Raw genomic sequence first — 18,760 nt, forward strand, 5'->3', positions numbered from 1 at the left:
TAAATATAAAATAATGGGTATATATTACATACAGGCATATCATACAATAAAAAACATCAAACAAAACTACACAACATATCATAACTATTAAACATAATGATGTAGTTACCCGTTTAAAGCAGACGTGTGTGTGTTTCTTGGGTTGCATTATGGCTGTCTGTGGCGGGATGAGAGTGATCATGTGATATATTTGGAGAGGTATGTCAGGCAGGAGTAGGGTCCGATGGTACAAAGAAATGGGTCCAGTGTTCATGCAAGCACTGGCAAGTGTGTCAGTGGAGGATTGTTTAAAAGTACAATACAATGAACATTCTCGTGGTCATTGCCGGTCTTTAACTCCTACAGCTGGTTTACAAACAATCACAATGGCAGGCATGGAACCAGGGTCCTGTAAAGAGTAGATGGTGTGTTGCCATAGGCACATAACACAAAAATACACAGTATACACATATATAATATATAACAAAATTAACTATTGCTGGCAAAATCTTTATGCACTTACTGCGTGATATAACAGGACTGTGTCGCACAGTGTACTATGCTGTTTTTCCTGTACACACCTCTATCTGTCTCTCTATCTATCTATATTCATATACTTCCTATACATATTATATTCATGCACCCATATACACATGATCACCAACATACATGTCATATAATGCGTATAGAAAATATCCATTCTATACGCATTATATGATAGCTGAATATATAACAGTACATGTACCTATTGATCAACCAATGCAACATCAAAAAAAAAAAAAACAATCCTTTATAAACGTTATATCTGTTCCAATAAATACCATCTCATCTCATACAGGAATAATAACATCATGTGTCAACACGCATTTATTCTGCAGGAGTCGAACTCGGAACCCCCGTTTCAAGGTCAACAGTATTTTCCACTACACCACAGAACCCCCCCCCCCCCCCCCCCCTGAGAGATTTGTAAGGCTATGACGATTTCGTCTAAAACTCCTTTATAACTTTCTCATTTTCTTTTAAATAAACAAAACAAGTGAAGGTTCGGCTTTTCTACTTATCTATTTTACATGGCTACAATCGTTACATAGAGCGGCATTCCACGTATCAGGTCTGTGCAACATCAAAACTTTCTTATTTCACACGAAACATGTTGGGGCTTGCGTGAGCGTGTCTTCACAACGTTCCAAAGGATGCAGACGGGAGAGTCACAACATTTTAGTATAGAATGACGTTCTTTTTCGAGTTTTCGAATTTTCGAGTGTTGTGATACAGGGGAATGAATCGACGGCGGAGAGGTACTTTTGTTATGGAAATTAGGTGATCAAGTAATTCGGAGAAGGCCATAGTCTACGATCTCAGACCTGAATTGCTACGTCAATTGCTTAAAGATCCATCAACAAGCATACCAGAATGATCCTCTGGTGTTTTCGATTAGGATGAACAGCCTAGGCTGCAGTACACACAGAACAAATTTTGGGTTGTTGAGATCATAATATAGTATTTGAGTGACGCTATTACTTTTAGCAAATACAAAAGTGGACAATTCTTCAGTGTTTTTAACGAAGAGTGTATAATCCTGGTCAACATGACAAAACAGGCACTTAGGTGTATAGGCCTACTACTTGCATGAATGTATGGCATACATTATGTTCATCTGTTGTTTGATGGGTTATACTGCACGTTAGCTGACCCACTTAATTAGTTTGTGGCGATAATTGCATTTACGTGGCGGGAACTGGGTCCTCTGACTCGATAGGCCCCTATACAGACCTGATAGGACTAAAAAAAAAAAAAATTGGAAGGCACTCCAGAATTGTACATGGAACTGTCTGTCCTTAGTGACAATATAATTGGGTAACTGTATCTCAGTTATGTTATCAGTTATCACTAGCACTCTACTCAGAGGTGTACCTGTTGTTAATACGAAGGGGTGGTTCTGAAAGCGTTAAAGCGATAACGGTACTTGCAAAGAAAATTGGAAACTCTTTGGAGCAACAAAGATCTGAGTGTGAGACTGGGAAAACTAAATAGTGGTAGTTGTAGTTGTAGTTGTAGTTGTAGTTGTAGTTGTAGCAGGTACTAAGCTCACCTAGTACATCAATGGTTGACTAGGGTAAGTAAAATAGGACAGGACGTTAGTGACTTGACCTGTGGATAAGACGAGCCGAGGTCTGAAGGCGGCGAACCAACTCGGGAGGGTCCCCTTTTCTTCCAGAAACAATACTCCCAAGAGGGTCTGTTTGAGCGACCACTCCCGTGGGTCCTGTGCCAAACTTTCCGGTCCAGCAGGCTCGCGTCAACACTGAGAAGACCAGTGACCAGTGGGAAGGAAACATAACGGGACCGGTCGTGTGTTCAATTTCTGTCCATCAAATCGCACAAAGGACGAAGGATGATCATCAGTCCATCACTGACCGCTCGTCCAGTCAGGAGGCCAGGCAAGTATCGTCTGCTAGTTTATGTTTTGTTTTCGCTCTGAGTCCAGGTCAGGGATCGCCACTGGTTCCAGAGGATGCCAGCACCTACTCACTGGCTCAAGGAATAACCTACACTCTGAGGACTTAACTCTCTTCCCGGTGGATCTTCTAATTTATGAGTGCACGCAACTCTCTGACGATCGACTTTTTTTTTTTGTCTGTACCATCATCGGATCACGGAGAGGGCTGAGGACAACTTTATTTCCCCCTTCCTCGTCCTTTTGTGAACGATGTTGTTTTGGAAAATGTTCGTCGGTGTCCTCTACTCGATCGGCATTTGTTTTGTTGCGTCGTCTCATGCTGGGGTAAGTGGCTGTCTGTTTACTGAGGGGGTCCAGCAGGTGTTACTAACAATAGACGCGCGGACTAGTGGAGAACTGCGGAATAGAGTCGTATGGCCAAAATAAAAGATGGGCTTTGTGCCAGGCATGCACCCATTTAAGTGACCTGATCATCTTCCTTCCTGATCAGTTTCAATATTTGATGCTCGCTCTGTTCACCTACGGCATAGATTTTTCCTTTTTTCTTATACTATTAAAAAACAATAAAAGTGTATACTCTTATCTCTTCTTTACCTTGAACTGATAATAGTTCATGAGTTTTGATCATCGCAACATTTTGTCAGTTGTATGTTCGGCCCTACATATTCATAAATATCTCATAGGTTGCGAAAGTCCAATTCCGTTCAATTCAGATCAGTTAATTTAATTAATTTAGTTGATTTATTCCCATCCAACAAAATGTAAAACATTAACAGCATACATTTCACGATTCACCTTGTTTGAGCAATTTGTAAGAAATACGTTTTGTATAAGGTTTATGCAAGAGTAAATTACCAAATATACGTACACATTAAACAAACGGTAAGAAAAACAAAACACACTTTGCAAGGTTGATAGAATAGGAAATTATTATAATGATGGAAGATATCTGGTAAGGCGGGGATAACTCAATAAATGAATGCATTCATTCATATCAATCATTATTACGTTCAGTAATAACGAAATAGTTAAATGCAGTTATTGTGACATGGTTTGTGCGTGCACTGAAATCGAGACAGCTAGATGCTGATCGAGAAAGTGAAAGCGCACCTGTTTACTCCGACTGGGCGCTAATGCGGTATGTAAGTCAATCGATCGGCTAGCTTGTAAGATGGCAAGAAGGAGAATGACCCATTTTGTTCGCTCCATTGTCGTCCTTGCAAGTCCTTTGTCTTTGCTGGTGTAGAGACAGGTGCGAACATATTTCGTCCGAAGGCCAGTGTGTGTGTGTGTGTGTGTGGCTCAGGTGTGATACTTTCTCAATGTATACATTACTATCATGCGTGAATGTATGCGTGTGTATGTGTGTGTGTGTGTGGGGGGGGGGCTGAAAGAGATAATAGATGTTTTAATCAATTATGACTCACCCTGCATGTATTGTTACATTCGAGTAGAAACGAAAGTTATCACACACGACTAGGCTGAATGTCACGTACGGTTTTGATCTGAAGGTGGCAGGACCATTCTCATTTCTTTTCTTTTTTTCATCAGAGTAGTGGATGAAGACAATGACAATCATTTCTCCTTCGAGTAACTATAGATTTTGTATCTTGATACAAATTACCATATTTGGAGGGAGGGAAGGGCGATATTTCATCTTATAAATGTTATTGAATTAAATTAAATGTTTCTGTTAGTAGCAGCACCTCACTTTCTTGAAGCTGCTTTTATCTTTTATGAAATTATGATTGCAATATTCCTATTCTGCGTGTTTTCATTAGTTGTTAGTCATAAGATGTTACACACATCAAATCTACAGTTCTGATTGCACTGGTTGTACAATTTTTAAACCTCTTCGTTTCTCAAAATCAATGTGCACAGCTAAGTTCGTGTTTGTGTATGTTTGAGCGTATGTGTGCTGTTTTTGTAGCAGAGTAAATCGATTTCGTATGGCTGCAGGCTCACCTAGAATATGGTTTATGGAACTATCAGCCTAACCGCGTTCACATGGATACTGTAGAAGGGTGTGTGACCCATTGTGTGTTGACGCAAGCAAACAAAATAAGTTTCTTCACAATTTCACGTTTGCACAGTAACCGTCACTTTCACGCTTCGCTCTTGAATCCCCATCCCCCTCAAATTAAAGTACCTCGGCAAACGTAGGTCGAGAGAACTGATTAAACAAAGAAACATGTGCGAAGCTTTCTGCCTCTGGGCACGGTTAGCTCTACACATTAATGAAAGGGACATGAAGTTTGGGGGATCTCGACATATCCCGCAAAATGAACCGCTTCTCCCCGGGCACCCCTGGATAATACCCAAAGGGTCTTCAATAAATTCTATATGTTATCACATCGTTGATTTTATGATACCAATGTAATGTGTTATTTCATAATAATATGCTTCCATCGGGGTTTGTTAATACAAGTTCAGTCCGTCAGGATTCCCTCATTCCGACAGCCACCGATGGTAGTGATCCGGACGGCAGCTCGAAAGCCTTGGTGTCCACAGAGCTGGACACCAGGACTATTAATTTCTCAGTCGAGGCGGGAAGTTACTCACCTCCCTGGTCGAGGCCAACCTACTTAACGACAGCGCTCTCTCTCTCACACCTCCCTGCTTCGACCTAGCCTGCCCCAATCGACGGTTTGGCTCTCCTTCGAGCTCGTGTACTTCTAGGAAACCATGCGAAGTGGCGCTTTGAAACTCATTGCTTATTTAGATTCCAATGTAGCATATAGAACAGATGGATATCATTGTCGTGTAGGCCGTAGGCTGACATTCAACATTATATAGTCATGTTAGTTGTGCTTCAATCAATCCACAAAATCGTGTAACAACTCTTTGCCCAGAAATCGTGACTGAAAAAACACAATTATAAGGTTCCTTCCTTTAGTTATTGTTCCTATACCTTTTTCAACTTTTCTTTACTTCAGAATCTTCATCAGCATGATTAGTCGACCAATCTTGTTTAGGGGTAATGCTGTTGTATTCGTTGCCAGTATTGTTTCGGCCATTCTGTTCGATGTAAGTCTCTTGTACGATGAGTGAATGACTCAGTGTGAGATGGTGATGGAAGTCAGTCACGTGTGCAAAGATTAGGGACGTAAGGACAAGGACGTCTCTTCATGGAACGTTACCCGTAAAAGAGTGCGTCACACGGGTTCAAGATTCATGGCCAAGTAACGCCACGTGGATATAGACAAAGTGCTTGGTGGATAAGGTTGACCGATGAAAGTAAACGGAAGATTTTTTAGAATACCGAGTAAAAGGCTGATCTTACGTCTCGTGAGCAGTTATACATAGCAAAGAACAAGAACCTGTAACCTGAACCTGTAGAGAGCAGCGATTATTCTACAGCACAAACTTTTAAGAGAGAACATGGCATTTGCACCTGCACAACAAAGATATGAGATTGGCAAGAAATTGATCGAAAACCTCGAAAAATAAAGCCTGAGGTCAACGGATCTATGAAATTGGCGCCAACAGACTGACACCTTGATTATAAGATAGCAACGATCATAAAACGTGGATCCATGATCTAGAAAGACTCGAGTGGCGTCTGATAAGCAACAAGCCAGGTAATTGAAGGAGACGTCCCTGATTAAAGCTAGGAAGTGGAATAGCAAACGATTTAAAGAAAGTCGGATTTGTCAACTTGATCCTGAGTCATCTGTACACAGTTCGAAAAGATCTTGATAGCATTGAAAGGGAGGAAGAAAAAATATAAAGACGAGTTTGAATGAATGACGAAATGATGAGATGATAACGATGTTTTTTTTCAATCATCTGTAGTCAACGTGAAAACGACAAGCAGGATCCGACTTCCATTGCACTAAGTGATCACGACCCTTTAGTCATACTTAACAACCAAAACATCACAGCGGATTAGAGTACTCGCTTGCATATGGTTTCGTTCTTGTTTTTCTTTGTTGACAATGCATGTCTGCTTCCGTGTGTGTGTTGTGTGTGTGTGTGGAAGTAAAAGCGAATTGAACTATAATGTTGTCCGTGTAGATCTTTTGACGGTCTCGCAAAACTTCACGACGCATGCCCCGACCTCCGTGCCATGTTATGAAAGAGTTGCGATCAACCGGAAAATCCACACTATAATCGTAACTCAATGTTTTGTCCTGCCAGCATTTTTAGTGATCTTCTGTTCTCATTCTGAGCCCTGAAAGCTGACTCGAATCGTGCAAATTTACCACCTAGTATCCTGATGATCACAGTCGTGAATTGTTTTCCATGTAGCCTAAATGCTCGTCATCATTCATAAACGCTCTTATAGCGCTATGTTGTAGAAGTTTTTGTTGAAAGTGTATGCTTCATTCTGACTGTCTGATCAAAGCTATTCTTCCACCCTTTTTGCTTCCTCCGTCCAAGATCCCCTTGTCGTACATTTTCCCTTTTCTCCAACGATGTCTTCACACTTTTCCTTCATTTGGCATCTTTGTTGATATCCATTTGTATGAGTAGGCGTGTTTAAACAAAGGTACGAATGTTTCGTCAAGACGTAGAGAACAATCTGCGTAGATGACTGTTTGAGACTAGAATATATCAACTTACAGATATAATTGGAGTGGTCCGCTGCTTTATTACTGGGTCTCCTTGTCCTTTGTTGGCTAAAGGTTGTTACGAGCACCTGGCAATTTAGCTTTTTCGTCAATAGTTAATCATGTCTTGTCTGTATTACAAGGCCCAAGATTGCTCTATATGTCATAAGAAGCCCACCGTCCATCGATCTTTCCAAAGACGAACGTTATCCGATCGACCTTGTAAAAAAGGGAGCTGATACCCCCCCCCCCCCCCACTTCTATTGTCTGCTTGTCCAACAATGAGGCACGTCTTTATAGGAAAGAACGCACGTGTACATTGCGCACATGGTGTGTGCTCGTGCGTAACGATCGGAGTCATGCCCTGAGCGATGTACTGTCACGTAGCTCGGCGCTATTCTCGGCGGCAGGGCATTGCTCCTTCGCGAAAAGCGATCGACATTTTACACGCGAGTTCCACTATTTTCTTTAAAGGACAAGTTCACCTTCATAAACATAAGGATTGAGAAAATGCAACAATATTAGTAGAACACATCAGTGAAAGTTTGAGGAAAATTGGACAATCGATGCAAAAGTTATGAATTTTTAAAATTTTTGTGTTGGAACCGCTGGATGAGGAGACTACTACAGCTTGTGAGTCATATGCGTACAACAGTATAAAGAAAATATAAAAGAATATTCAACATATTTTCACTTTTTTCGCATAATAAAAGAGCAATTGACTTGCCTCTTTCTAAAGGCAGGGGGAATGATATTATCCCCATAACATTTATCGGTAACGAGTCAGGGGAATGTGTATTTTTTTCAAAAGATGGAATTTTGTGAAATTCTCTTTATATTTTCCTTATATTGTTGTACGCATGTGACATCTAAGTTATTCATACACTGCAGTAGTCTTCTCATCCAGCGGGTACTGCAAAAAAAACTTCAAAAATTCATAACTTTTGAACGGATTGTCTGATTTTCCTCAAACTTTCAATGATGTGTTCTACTAATATTGCTACATTCTCTCAATCCTTATGTTTATGAAGGTGAACTTGTCCTTTAATCTTCAACGTTATCATTCGTATTTTCTTTGTAACATTAAAACCTTTGTAAAAACCAGACCCATATGCAGAGATTATGCTGTACATCGAGGTTGCGAGAGAAAAGGAAGTTTGAGTTGTCATAATTATCTTGTGTGTTTGTAAATGACTTTAATGAACTTCATTCAAGTGTTTATAAGGCCACTGTTGCTATGTTTAGAGTAAATCGACAGAAGACGACTTGATCACTTAAACACGACAAATACAAATGACTAAAATCTAAGTCGGGAGGGCAAATCCGCTATTCCTTAATACAGTGCAATTTGATACGGGCGACTTGGACCACAAATAAGTTTTTTTTTTTTTTTTTTTCGGAGATATTCTTCCCCCTCCTTTATTTTTTTACCAGATCCCTTTTCACGGCTAACACAGAAGAAGATCAGGCATAGGTTAGAAACACTCTATGACGATGAGATATCTTGGGAGAATAGTCACGAATATAGTGGCTGGGTTTGCAAAAGGAACGAGCGACCTTCAGTAACAAAGCAACAGCAACGCCCAAGGAAAAGTCCCGACGAATACTAAAAGAGAGTGAAAACGAGATAAGTTTAATTCTTCAATTGAAGTATCCTCACTTTATTGAGGCGTGTTTGCGGCGCCACAATATTAGCCAGTATACAGAAGAGAAATGGTGGTACGGCAATGAACCGTCTGCACTGTCTCTTTATTTTCTTTTATATCACGGTGACGACTAAAATACGCAGTTGTCTAGTAGTATAGGCTTACCAGCCAAAAATAAATACCTGAAAACAAAAGAGGAAGGTCTCGTATATCACCACATTAAACATCAGTGAGGGTCTTCGTGCGATGAACCTTTCTGCCTTAGAATAATCTTTGTTTGTTTGTTTGTTTCATTTTCCATCTAAGAAGATGGCTGGATAGCCCATATTCAGCTGTAATACAGTAGCTACTGGTCTTCCATGGCGTCCAGTTGGATGTAAGGCGGTACCACTTCACCGGGCCGGGTTAAACACCCTACTCTTTGCATGAGTTATTTTACAGTATGTCCTATCCGAGGAACAGAGTGTTTTGCCTCTTACTAGAGGGGACGGTATGATTACACACAACATTGCTCAGTGGGACCGGGGTATCGAACCGGGGTCCTAGGATCGTGAGGCCTGCAGACGCGCTACCGACTGAGCCAACTCACCGTCTGTGGGTCTTCGATAACATAATAGGTTAGATTACAGAAAGTCAGTAACAACTAATCATTGACACCATCATCTACGACGTAACATGGACGTCCATTATATATTTTTTTTGAATAAAATACAAGTAAATGCGTTTTTTTTTTTTGTATGACCACGTTCCATCATAAGAGGTGGAGATACGGGAAAGAGAGAAAGCAAGATTTTGAAATTGGGAAAGAATAAGCAGTTCTGGGGCAAGGTACTACACCTGATGGGGTGTTTCATAAAGCTGTTCGTAAAGTTTCGAACGACTTACGAACGACTGGTGATCAGTTCTTGTGCTGAATTATTGAAATTATGATAAGTATAGCACATCAGAACTGATCAACAGTCGTTCGTAGGTCGTTCGTAACTTTACGAACAGCTTCATGAATACAGGGCCCTGCTATGATACATTTTCAGGCAGAAAGACACAGAGAAAGAGGAAGGAAGAGGCTCTTCGGAAGGACGTGAATATCTCTGTTTGTTTTTTTTTTTTGCATCATCATTGATTACAAACGGGATTTGAATATCATGCCAAAGACCATCCGTATAATAACCAAACTCTCCATATAACCAACAATCCAAAAGTGAGCACTAACAAAATGTTCGCTTAAAGTCCTACCTCCATAAACTATAACATACATGCACTTACTTTCATGATTACCTCAGAGACATTCTGTTATGAGCTCTCCCTTTGGAACATTTTACTAAAGCATGATATTGTACACGTAATGATAAAAGTGTTTGAGCTCTTTATGATATCGCCTGATTTGATGTCAGTATTGTCTGGGGCAATTTAATTTTCAGTAGGGCCCCATTCATGTATTTCAATTATTTTTCGTAAACAAAAACAACAACAGGTACATTCCGTACGCTAACAAGAATTCGGTGTCCAACATGTGATTATGTCACTCGGTTACCGTGAGAGAGTGTGTTTGTCTGTAGCAAGGGTGGATAAACTGACAAATGCAGTGCCCGGTGTCCTATTTACTTGCGAATTTAGGGACAATACTGTGCTCAAATATTCACAAGTATCTCTGCCTGTATATAGCTGGTGACTCAATCTTGTTTAAATATGTGTCACACAGGGCTCTGTTTGGGAATTTGATGCAAATGGTCGTAGGTTTGATGCACCGACAGAGAAAATGAAAACGGATGACGTCAGAAAACGAGTCAGAGGCGCGATGACGAAAGAGCGATGACTAACTGATTTCCTATCATGCAATATCTGAACCACGGGCGAGTCATTTTATTTTTTACGCTCCGGGTTACGAAGTACCTGGTATCATTTCGAAGCTTCCGTTGTGTATGAATAGTAAAAAAAGAAGAAGAAGCGGGAATTCCTGAAGACTATCTGAAAGTGTTCACTTTTTATGATGCCTTTACACAACAAAGACTGCCTCATTCTCTTTTATCCTCCGGTGTTGTCGCAGGTCAAAGGTCAAGTCAAAATTTTAATAATTGTCGTTTATGACATGTAATAATAATATTATAGAATTACTTGATATTTTCCTATCGGACATAATTAGTACACAGTCATGTGGAGTGTGGTGGGACTGGTTTTTACTTCGTTGCAATTAATAATGTAATGAAGTGAGAGGGCACAAGAGTGATTAAAATTTTAGCCGTCAACGTTTGCGGAGGAGAATAGTTCATTAATATGTCAGAAAATATGTTGATTGTATTTAGTGGGACGAACAAACTGACTAATCAGATTTATGGACAACTTTTATGAGAGGGCGTCTTGAAATTTCACACCACAATGTGTATTCTCAAATCACTCATTTTCTGTGCTCCAAAGTAACGATCGTTACAAGATCATACAGAGCATAACTGTGTCGGGATAAGTGCTTACCTGCACTGAATTTATTGAAATCTGATAAAAGCTGTAAAAATGTTACGTACTTTGTAATTAACGCACAAGTTAGATATATTCACCATCTTCAATAAAAACTATCCATGTTTTAAACTCCCTCAGATAGTTGTCTCGCTGTTCGTTTGGAGAATAACGAATTTGGCCAGTGATGTAGATGAAGATAACAATTTGATCAGGATGACAAGCAAGAGATATCAATCATACAAAATGAGACAAGGCGTATAACCGACCAGCGAACAATCATTTCCTTATACGTCTTGATAATCAATGGGTGTTGTTGAAGTAGAAGTCCTGCAGTGTAGTGTGGTTCGTTTAATTAAAAAAACTGAATTTGTATTACTTTGCGATCTGGTTGGGCAATAATTGTAACAGTCAAAGTGCTTATAGACAAAGTTGGATGAAACCTGGAGAACTGAGACGATAGCGAAAATTGGCTCTCGGCTTAGAATAAACTGACATCTCCCCTGTCATTCACGACTAACAAGACTCAAACGTTCGGATTTTTCACTTCGTTACCTACCCGTCTCGGACCATTTAGCTTAGATCACTGGTCATGCAAACACCATCAACTTGACCATTGTCACCCAAAAGAGGCCAATAATTACCCGTCATTGTTTCACAGCTTAGGTATGACCGTTTGTCCACAGAAAAGTCGATGTTGACAACTTGACCAAGAAGTTGTCTTTGGTCTACTGACGGAGTGCATCGAGTACCATGTTATTCTTCCTGCCTCGGTGTTTGGTTAGGGACGCGGTGTACTTAATAGCGTCTTAGCTTGTCCAATTGTTCTATCAAAGACGAATGCATACACAGGTCCCACCTATAGGTTGCTTTTCTACTCCTTTTACTGTAACGCCTCGATGATTCTACCTTTATTACTACCCGTGATAAACCAATTGTTAGTTGGACAACGCCTGACATGTCTGAGAGTTTTTAAAGGGGGGGGGGGGGAATCGTTTGAATATCAATGTTGCGTTTAAAGCCACTGTGTGCGCAAGTTATTCTTTATTGATTTTTCACTTTTTTTGTCACCGATTCCATAACAGTCTGGCCATACAATCATGATGTTCATGACTAGGGGGTTTAGAGTACATGCACATGTATACAATGTTGCCTATTTCGATTATATGATTTTGATTGTAGATATCAATCGGACACCGCCACCTATCATAGGTTTTGTCGTCAGTACTCTGGGTTTGCCTTTGCTGTTTTGCCTGCAATAAAATAGTTTTGTATTATGCGAAAATATGAAGTACAAAGGGATTCCCCAAGTCTGCTCTAGCGTGTGTCAATTATGTGCTCTCACACGCAAAGCGGAACAAAGGGTCATTATAACAAGACCAAGAAGCATGTTGGGACAAACAATTACACAGTGAGAACTCTTTGAATAAAGGCTAAAGTCACCACTTAGGCCTTTTTTTCTTTTTTCTTTTTGCCCCTGTCTACACTAGAATATTTCTAACGAGGCAGCAAATATTGATATATCTCCCTAATAAGCCACTTTGCTCATGACCAGAAAAAAAAAGGTCATTCGCACCAACAGGCATGTTGGTTGTTGAATTCACCGGGATAAGCATCTGTGATGTAATGATCATTCATTTAATCCTTATGAATGCTGCTCGCCAGCACATCCACCTGACAGCAAAAGTAGTATTTGGCGATATCAATAGAAAGATGTATTGTTAATACATTCAATGCAAAATAATGAAATGGATGCTTTCCCAAGTGCTAATTGATGGATCATTCTGGTCATCTGGTTTACGCAAGTTCATCCTCAGCTTCAACATAACTGATGAATTCCATATATTGTTACGTCGCGCAAGCTTATGCATTATGTCGCTCTGAAAACGAATGAAGTGCCCTTATCCGACTGAGAAAAAATAAACGTCATTCGAACTAATGTGCCAATGAGCTAACTCCGAACTGGCTTATAATTGTGGTTTCTTTGCTAGTGTGTTTGTTTTGTCCAAGATCCACTGAAATTAATTTTGTTCTAGGCCAAATTTTCAGGCTACACGTTGTAGTTACTAATCACTACAAGAATAGCCCATAAGTAGAGGGTAGTGTGAACCAACTTGATCTACTTCTACAAAAAGTCCAAAACAAAGCTGCGAGATTAGTGCTGCATATACCCAGGCAGACCATTTTCTACGGCTGGTAACTTGCTGAACTGACTTGGATGGCAAAGTGTATACAAGAACGCCTATTGCCGTATGTGAAGTATTGAATGGATTAGTTCCATCCTATTTATGCCCTATGGCTACAATATAGGCGTCAAGTCACGTACAAAACAAGATGTGCCCTATATCTTGCCCATTGCTCATTCCCGAATCTAACACTGAATATACCCCCAACCAAAAAAAAAAGTTTTCTTACTTTAACTTATACTCTTTACCTTCAGTTTCAGCCAAATTTTAAAAGACAATTCGATCAACAATCTAAATAAGTATAATTAATAAATTAAAAAATTAAGTCTAGTATTCCATATGTCATGTTTGAACCATCAATCATTCATTGGTAGTCTGATCTTGTTATATCCGTATGCTTCCTTGTATGGGTTCGCATATTTTTGTACGTGATCTTATCGGCTGTATTTATCATATCGCATTTGGATGCTTTATATATGCTAGTGAGTTCCTATGCACAATGAGAATTTACCGCATACCTCTAATATTTGATATTGTTAACACTGATGACTTGAAAAGCAGGCCCCTGTCTTCTGAACATGATTACCCTGTTTGTTTGTATATCTTTTTTGATAATGCTAAATGAATGAAATGATTAGATGAATGAAAGGAATAAGATATAGTTGACTGTTTTCTTCCGAGTCAAGTCTTTATTCCGATCTCTTCATCTCCGTGTGAACTATATTTCTGCCATTTTGTTTCGATAATTGTAATTAATTGTGATGAAATATAAATTTGTAATGATGTATGTGTTTACTGTATTGTGAGTATGAATTATGCTTGTACGATTGTGTATATATATTGAAAATTGTATTTGTTTATATGTGTACATGTACATGAATGTACTTATGTATGTATGTATGTATGTATGTATGCAGATATTCCTATGTGTACACCCACATGCCAACAAGAAGAATTTCCTATATGGACAATAAATGAATCTGAATCTGAATCTGGATCTGATGTCTCGGCATCAGTATGACTGGCGTTCATCACTGATGTTTAATTATGAATTGGAAATACTTTCACATTTTCATTTCAAATACAGTATTTATGAAACGAATGAAACTCTGGTTTATCTTAATACTTTACATTTCCTCTTTGTCTCTTTCTTGCAGGATGCGTTTCTTACTGATGACGAATTAGAACATTATATCGGCAGTGAAAGGGGCTTGCTGGGTAAGTGGCTTTTTCTATACCTGCACATACACATACCAACAACACACTCGCATAAACTTGATATATATCATAGATTTAATACATCATAGACTTAATAGGTTACATGTTTAGTTTATAAAGACTGTTAGGTTTCCTTGCAAGTCCAGATTTGTAACGAAACGAGCAATTTTTATACTACACAAAATAGTAAGCCGAATATAGATCATTTAAAAAAAAAATTTTATAGATCCTATAAGTGCGTATTAAATATACCATCCCACTGTTGTGACACAAGGCGACACAGACCACAGCGAATCTATAGCCCCCCCCCCCGCCCAGATCCTGATGAGGTCGCACCGAAAGCTTGAATAAAGGAGCAAAACTTTTAGAGTAACGTCCGTCTCACACCTCATTTCTTTCGCATATCAACATGAACCATCGACTGCGCGCACATGCAGCTCATGCTTAACGTTAGAATGCCGCACTGCAAAAATTCATCAACGAGATTTGGGTAAATGATCTTATAATTGTACCTGTTAAATTATATTCCTTTATAGACAATAACGGACCCCAAATAGGCTATCTTTGTGGCGGAACGACAGAGAAGCAATAAGAACAAATGAAAACAAAGGAAGAGAGAGAAAAGCCAAAGAGCTCAAACTGCCACACGTTGTAAGATATGTCAGCATCCACCTATAAGTCTCGATCCAGTATACTGTTGACGTTTTTCCACGTGTTGTGTTGCGCGAGTTGATGTTGTTTACGCGTCCAAGAGGTTTCGGTCTTCTTTCTCTTCTAGAGGATTATCCCTAGATAGGACACTTGGTCACAAGTGGTGATTATCCTTGTTGTTGAAACCTTAATCTTGTGTACGAAACCACTGCGTTCTCCCAGCTTACTCTAGATGATCTATATTCCAACCACATAGGCGAGGGATTTGGGTAACCTTCCCAATTCATTCACTTTACTTTCCAATGGATATAAAATTTCTTAGCGGCGTTCCCCAAGAAAGAATTGCTGAAGTGATCCTCTTTGTTGTTAACGTTGAAGTGGAGAATGGGGTCGGGTGCTCTAGTTCAACAAACTGCTCAATTATCTTGTAATGGAGGGTGACAAAATGACACCGTCTGGTGTTGGCCAAACTCCATAAAGGATTCAGCTGAATAGAATCTTGCCAATGACCGTAATGAGACTTAGATATAGCGTACTCTACCGTCATGGACAGTTTTCCGCAAATTTAATGGAGCACATCGGCGCAGCAGAGCGGGAAGGACTCGAAGATCCTTGGTGTCTTAGAATTCCATTCCTATAGGAAAGAGAGTGCTTACGGCAAAATAACTTTCGCTTTCAAAGAGCGGACACCTCGTTGTGCAGTTTAAGAAAAAGTAAGGGAAACCGACTTTTTCTGAAAAATTAAAATTGCAATGCCGTAATGAATCTAATGATTTTATTGTATTTTGTTTAGTTTATACAAACCTGTATACGTAGATTCATGTAAGCCTATCTTAATGAGTGATATAGTACTGTTGACAGGCCAATACCGCATATATCATGTTAAAAAAAAAAAGACGTTTTATCATATGTTGTAATATAATATTAAGATACCTTGTTGGTTTAACGTACAGTGTTCCATACTGCACAGATTTCTATTTAAAAATGAAACGGAATCGGTGGCGATTTTTCAACAGATTTTCATATAGCAGAGCCCACGGAAGTCGGTGCGTCTTCAACTAGCGATGGACTCTATCATAACACTGATGGCACCGACAGAGTCTCGAGAAAGCCGAGGCAGGCTTCATCGGCCAAGAATTTACGTCAAATCGAATTCAAAGCTTTCGACGCCACCTATCAAATGGTCCTCCGCGGGGCCTCAGGGTTAATCAGGCAAGGTCTGGAGGCCGAGTTTCTGGGTCCGGACGGTCGGGTAGTGGACCGCAAAGCCATTGATGCTGAATGTTTCTATCACGGACAGCTGATTTCACCGGAACGATGGGGTGACCGGAATTCTACTGTGGCGATCAGCTTGTGCCGTGGTGTGGTGAGTTGTCCTATTACGGGTGAACCTTGGTTCAAGCAGTCGTTTAATCATGAATGACAGTCCCACAGAATGCATCTCACCACATACCAATAGGTTAACCTGTGTACTAATAATTTTAAAACGAAACTCTTTCCCACACACTGTCTTCTTTTTCTTCTTCGCTTCATCTTTCTTCTACTTTTTTACTTTCTTTTTTTCTTTGTCTGTCTTTCTCCCTTTCTTCTTATTTGTTCTTCATTTTCTTTTTTCTTTTCTTCATCGACTGATTGTTATTTTTTCCTGGCCTAGGCATCCAAAGGAGTAGTGCTGGCGCTAAAAAGACATGTCCCTGCTTACCATCCAAGCCTGTATACGGCAGAAAGAGATGTTGCTGTTTTCGAGTTGTATTTTAAGAACCCTTTCAAATATTAAGAAATACATAATATAAAATATCAGTACATGTATATACATCTGCACATCTTAATTTCCATTCATAAGAAATACTTCTGGGATTCTTGGAATTAATCCATTCATTTCACGTTCTCGTTGTTTAATTGGGTACGCTGTTTGGAAACACATGACTTTAATTACTAAAGTGAAGGTAATCCCTTCCAAATGAGACCTTACGAAGTATCGATTCTGTTTTCATAACTGTCATACTGCTAAATATACCTCAATAACATTTCAATTTCTTGTGATTCTTGTTTGTAAATGCACGAAAGTTTGACCTTGATCTGTGACAATCATATTTCATTTAAGTCAATTTTATTCCATCAGAGTGAAAGTTATATGCTTAACGGTCATATCTAAACTTAATGATTTTGTTCACATGGGCTCGTCTCTTTCTCAGACCGGCATAATAAGTACTCCAGAGTTTGACCTGGTGGTTCGGCCGCTGAAGAGAGAACACGCCACTCGATACCACTCAGACCGCGGGCAGCCATGGCGAGACGCTGGTCTCGTGAGGTCAGACACGGGTCGATTTCAGCCTCACATCATCATCAAGAGGGAGTCCCAAACAGACTTCGACTGGGAAGCCGGTAGGAGCTCGATTGTGGAGGACGACTTCGGCAGCAGTGATGAGACCGAACCCGACGATCTCGACGTCGATGATATCAATGTCGAGGTGGGCTTCGATGACGAGGAAGAACACTTCTGTGGGTTGGACACAAGTAAGTGTCTGACGAAAGGACATACTCTTTCCATTTTTTCTCAATTTACAAGAGACTTAATCATTGTAAGGATAACATCAACGTTTGAGGTATAATGCGCTATAGAGCTTTAGGTATTATTGTTATGTAGTACTTGAACATGACAACCTGATCAAGGGGGGAAAAAAAGAACAAGGAGAACGCCCTTACGGTCAATGACAGTTTATACGGTCCACTGCCCGAGTCAGCAGCGTCCAGCCGTAATCTAATAAAATGGGATAGAAATCGTCATGGTCACGATTGACAGTCTATAACGGTCTCCGAATTGTGATGACGTCACGTTCATCGTGCAATCTATAAATTTGGTGGGTGCGTCCATTCCTTTTTCTGATACAGAAGCACGTTGTTGTTGCTTTTTATAAGAAACAGTTAACCTACCTACGATTGACACGATATCATATGACGTGCAAGCAGGTTCCGAGATGTGGAAGATCGTTTTGGAGCCCTTCTGAAAACTATGTCTCGCCTTTAATCTGTTTTTTTTCTTGTATTATAATCTTATATTGTATTCAGTTCGTAATTATGTGTTATTATTATTGTAAGGTACTTTTGCAAGCAACTTTGTGGGTAACTTGTGTTATTCTTATGCAGGGCCCCTCTGTAAATCAGTTCTTTAACTGAAGAGCTATCATGTGAAAATAAGACGAAATTAATACAGATGAAAAGATGAAAACAACGGAGTCATCTCTCTAACGAAAGACTAAAACTTTCTTTTGTCCCAACTCCCTGTCCATAGGTTTCTTCCACACCATCTTCAATCACACAATGCCACTTCAGTCCGGGCAGACGGAGAATCCGACCAGGAAAAGGCGGGAAACCGACAAAGAGGCAAAGGCTATGGAACTACTCGTGGTCGCAGACAATCAGATGCGACTATACTATGGAACCGATGTCGTTCCTTATACCTTGACTCTCATTAACATCGTGAGTATACTTAGGCGATTTTGAGGAAGGAAAATAACATGTGAAATGTTTCAGTAAACCAGAGGACAAATCAGGAACATCGAATGACATGGAATGGTTGTAACGATATGTATGAACGTTCTGGATATACTTTAATAT

General features: G+C 39.8%; 1 protein-coding gene across 1 annotated transcript in view; it reads left to right on the forward strand.

The window, feature by feature from the left end:
- The window catches only part of LOC139724224 (A disintegrin and metalloproteinase with thrombospondin motifs 1-like), a 42,655-nt gene that overhangs the window by 5,381 nt on the left and 18,514 nt on the right, over nt 1-18,760 (forward strand). Inside the window, exons 2-6 of the mRNA XM_071635367.1 lie at nt 14,431-14,491; nt 16,159-16,508; nt 17,338-17,498; nt 17,562-17,659; nt 18,435-18,622. Coding sequence (XP_071491468.1) covers nt 14,431-14,491; nt 16,159-16,508; nt 17,338-17,498; nt 17,562-17,659; nt 18,435-18,622 — 858 coding nt within the window. The remainder of the gene's footprint in view (nt 1-14,430; nt 14,492-16,158; nt 16,509-17,337; nt 17,499-17,561; nt 17,660-18,434; nt 18,623-18,760) is intronic.

Source organism: Diadema antillarum, unplaced genomic scaffold, assembly GCF_040938485.1.
Source record: "Diadema antillarum isolate AM-2024a unplaced genomic scaffold, OU_Dant_1.0 scf00000208, whole genome shotgun sequence".
NCBI lineage: Eukaryota > Metazoa > Echinodermata > Echinoidea > Diadematoida > Diadematidae > Diadema > Diadema antillarum.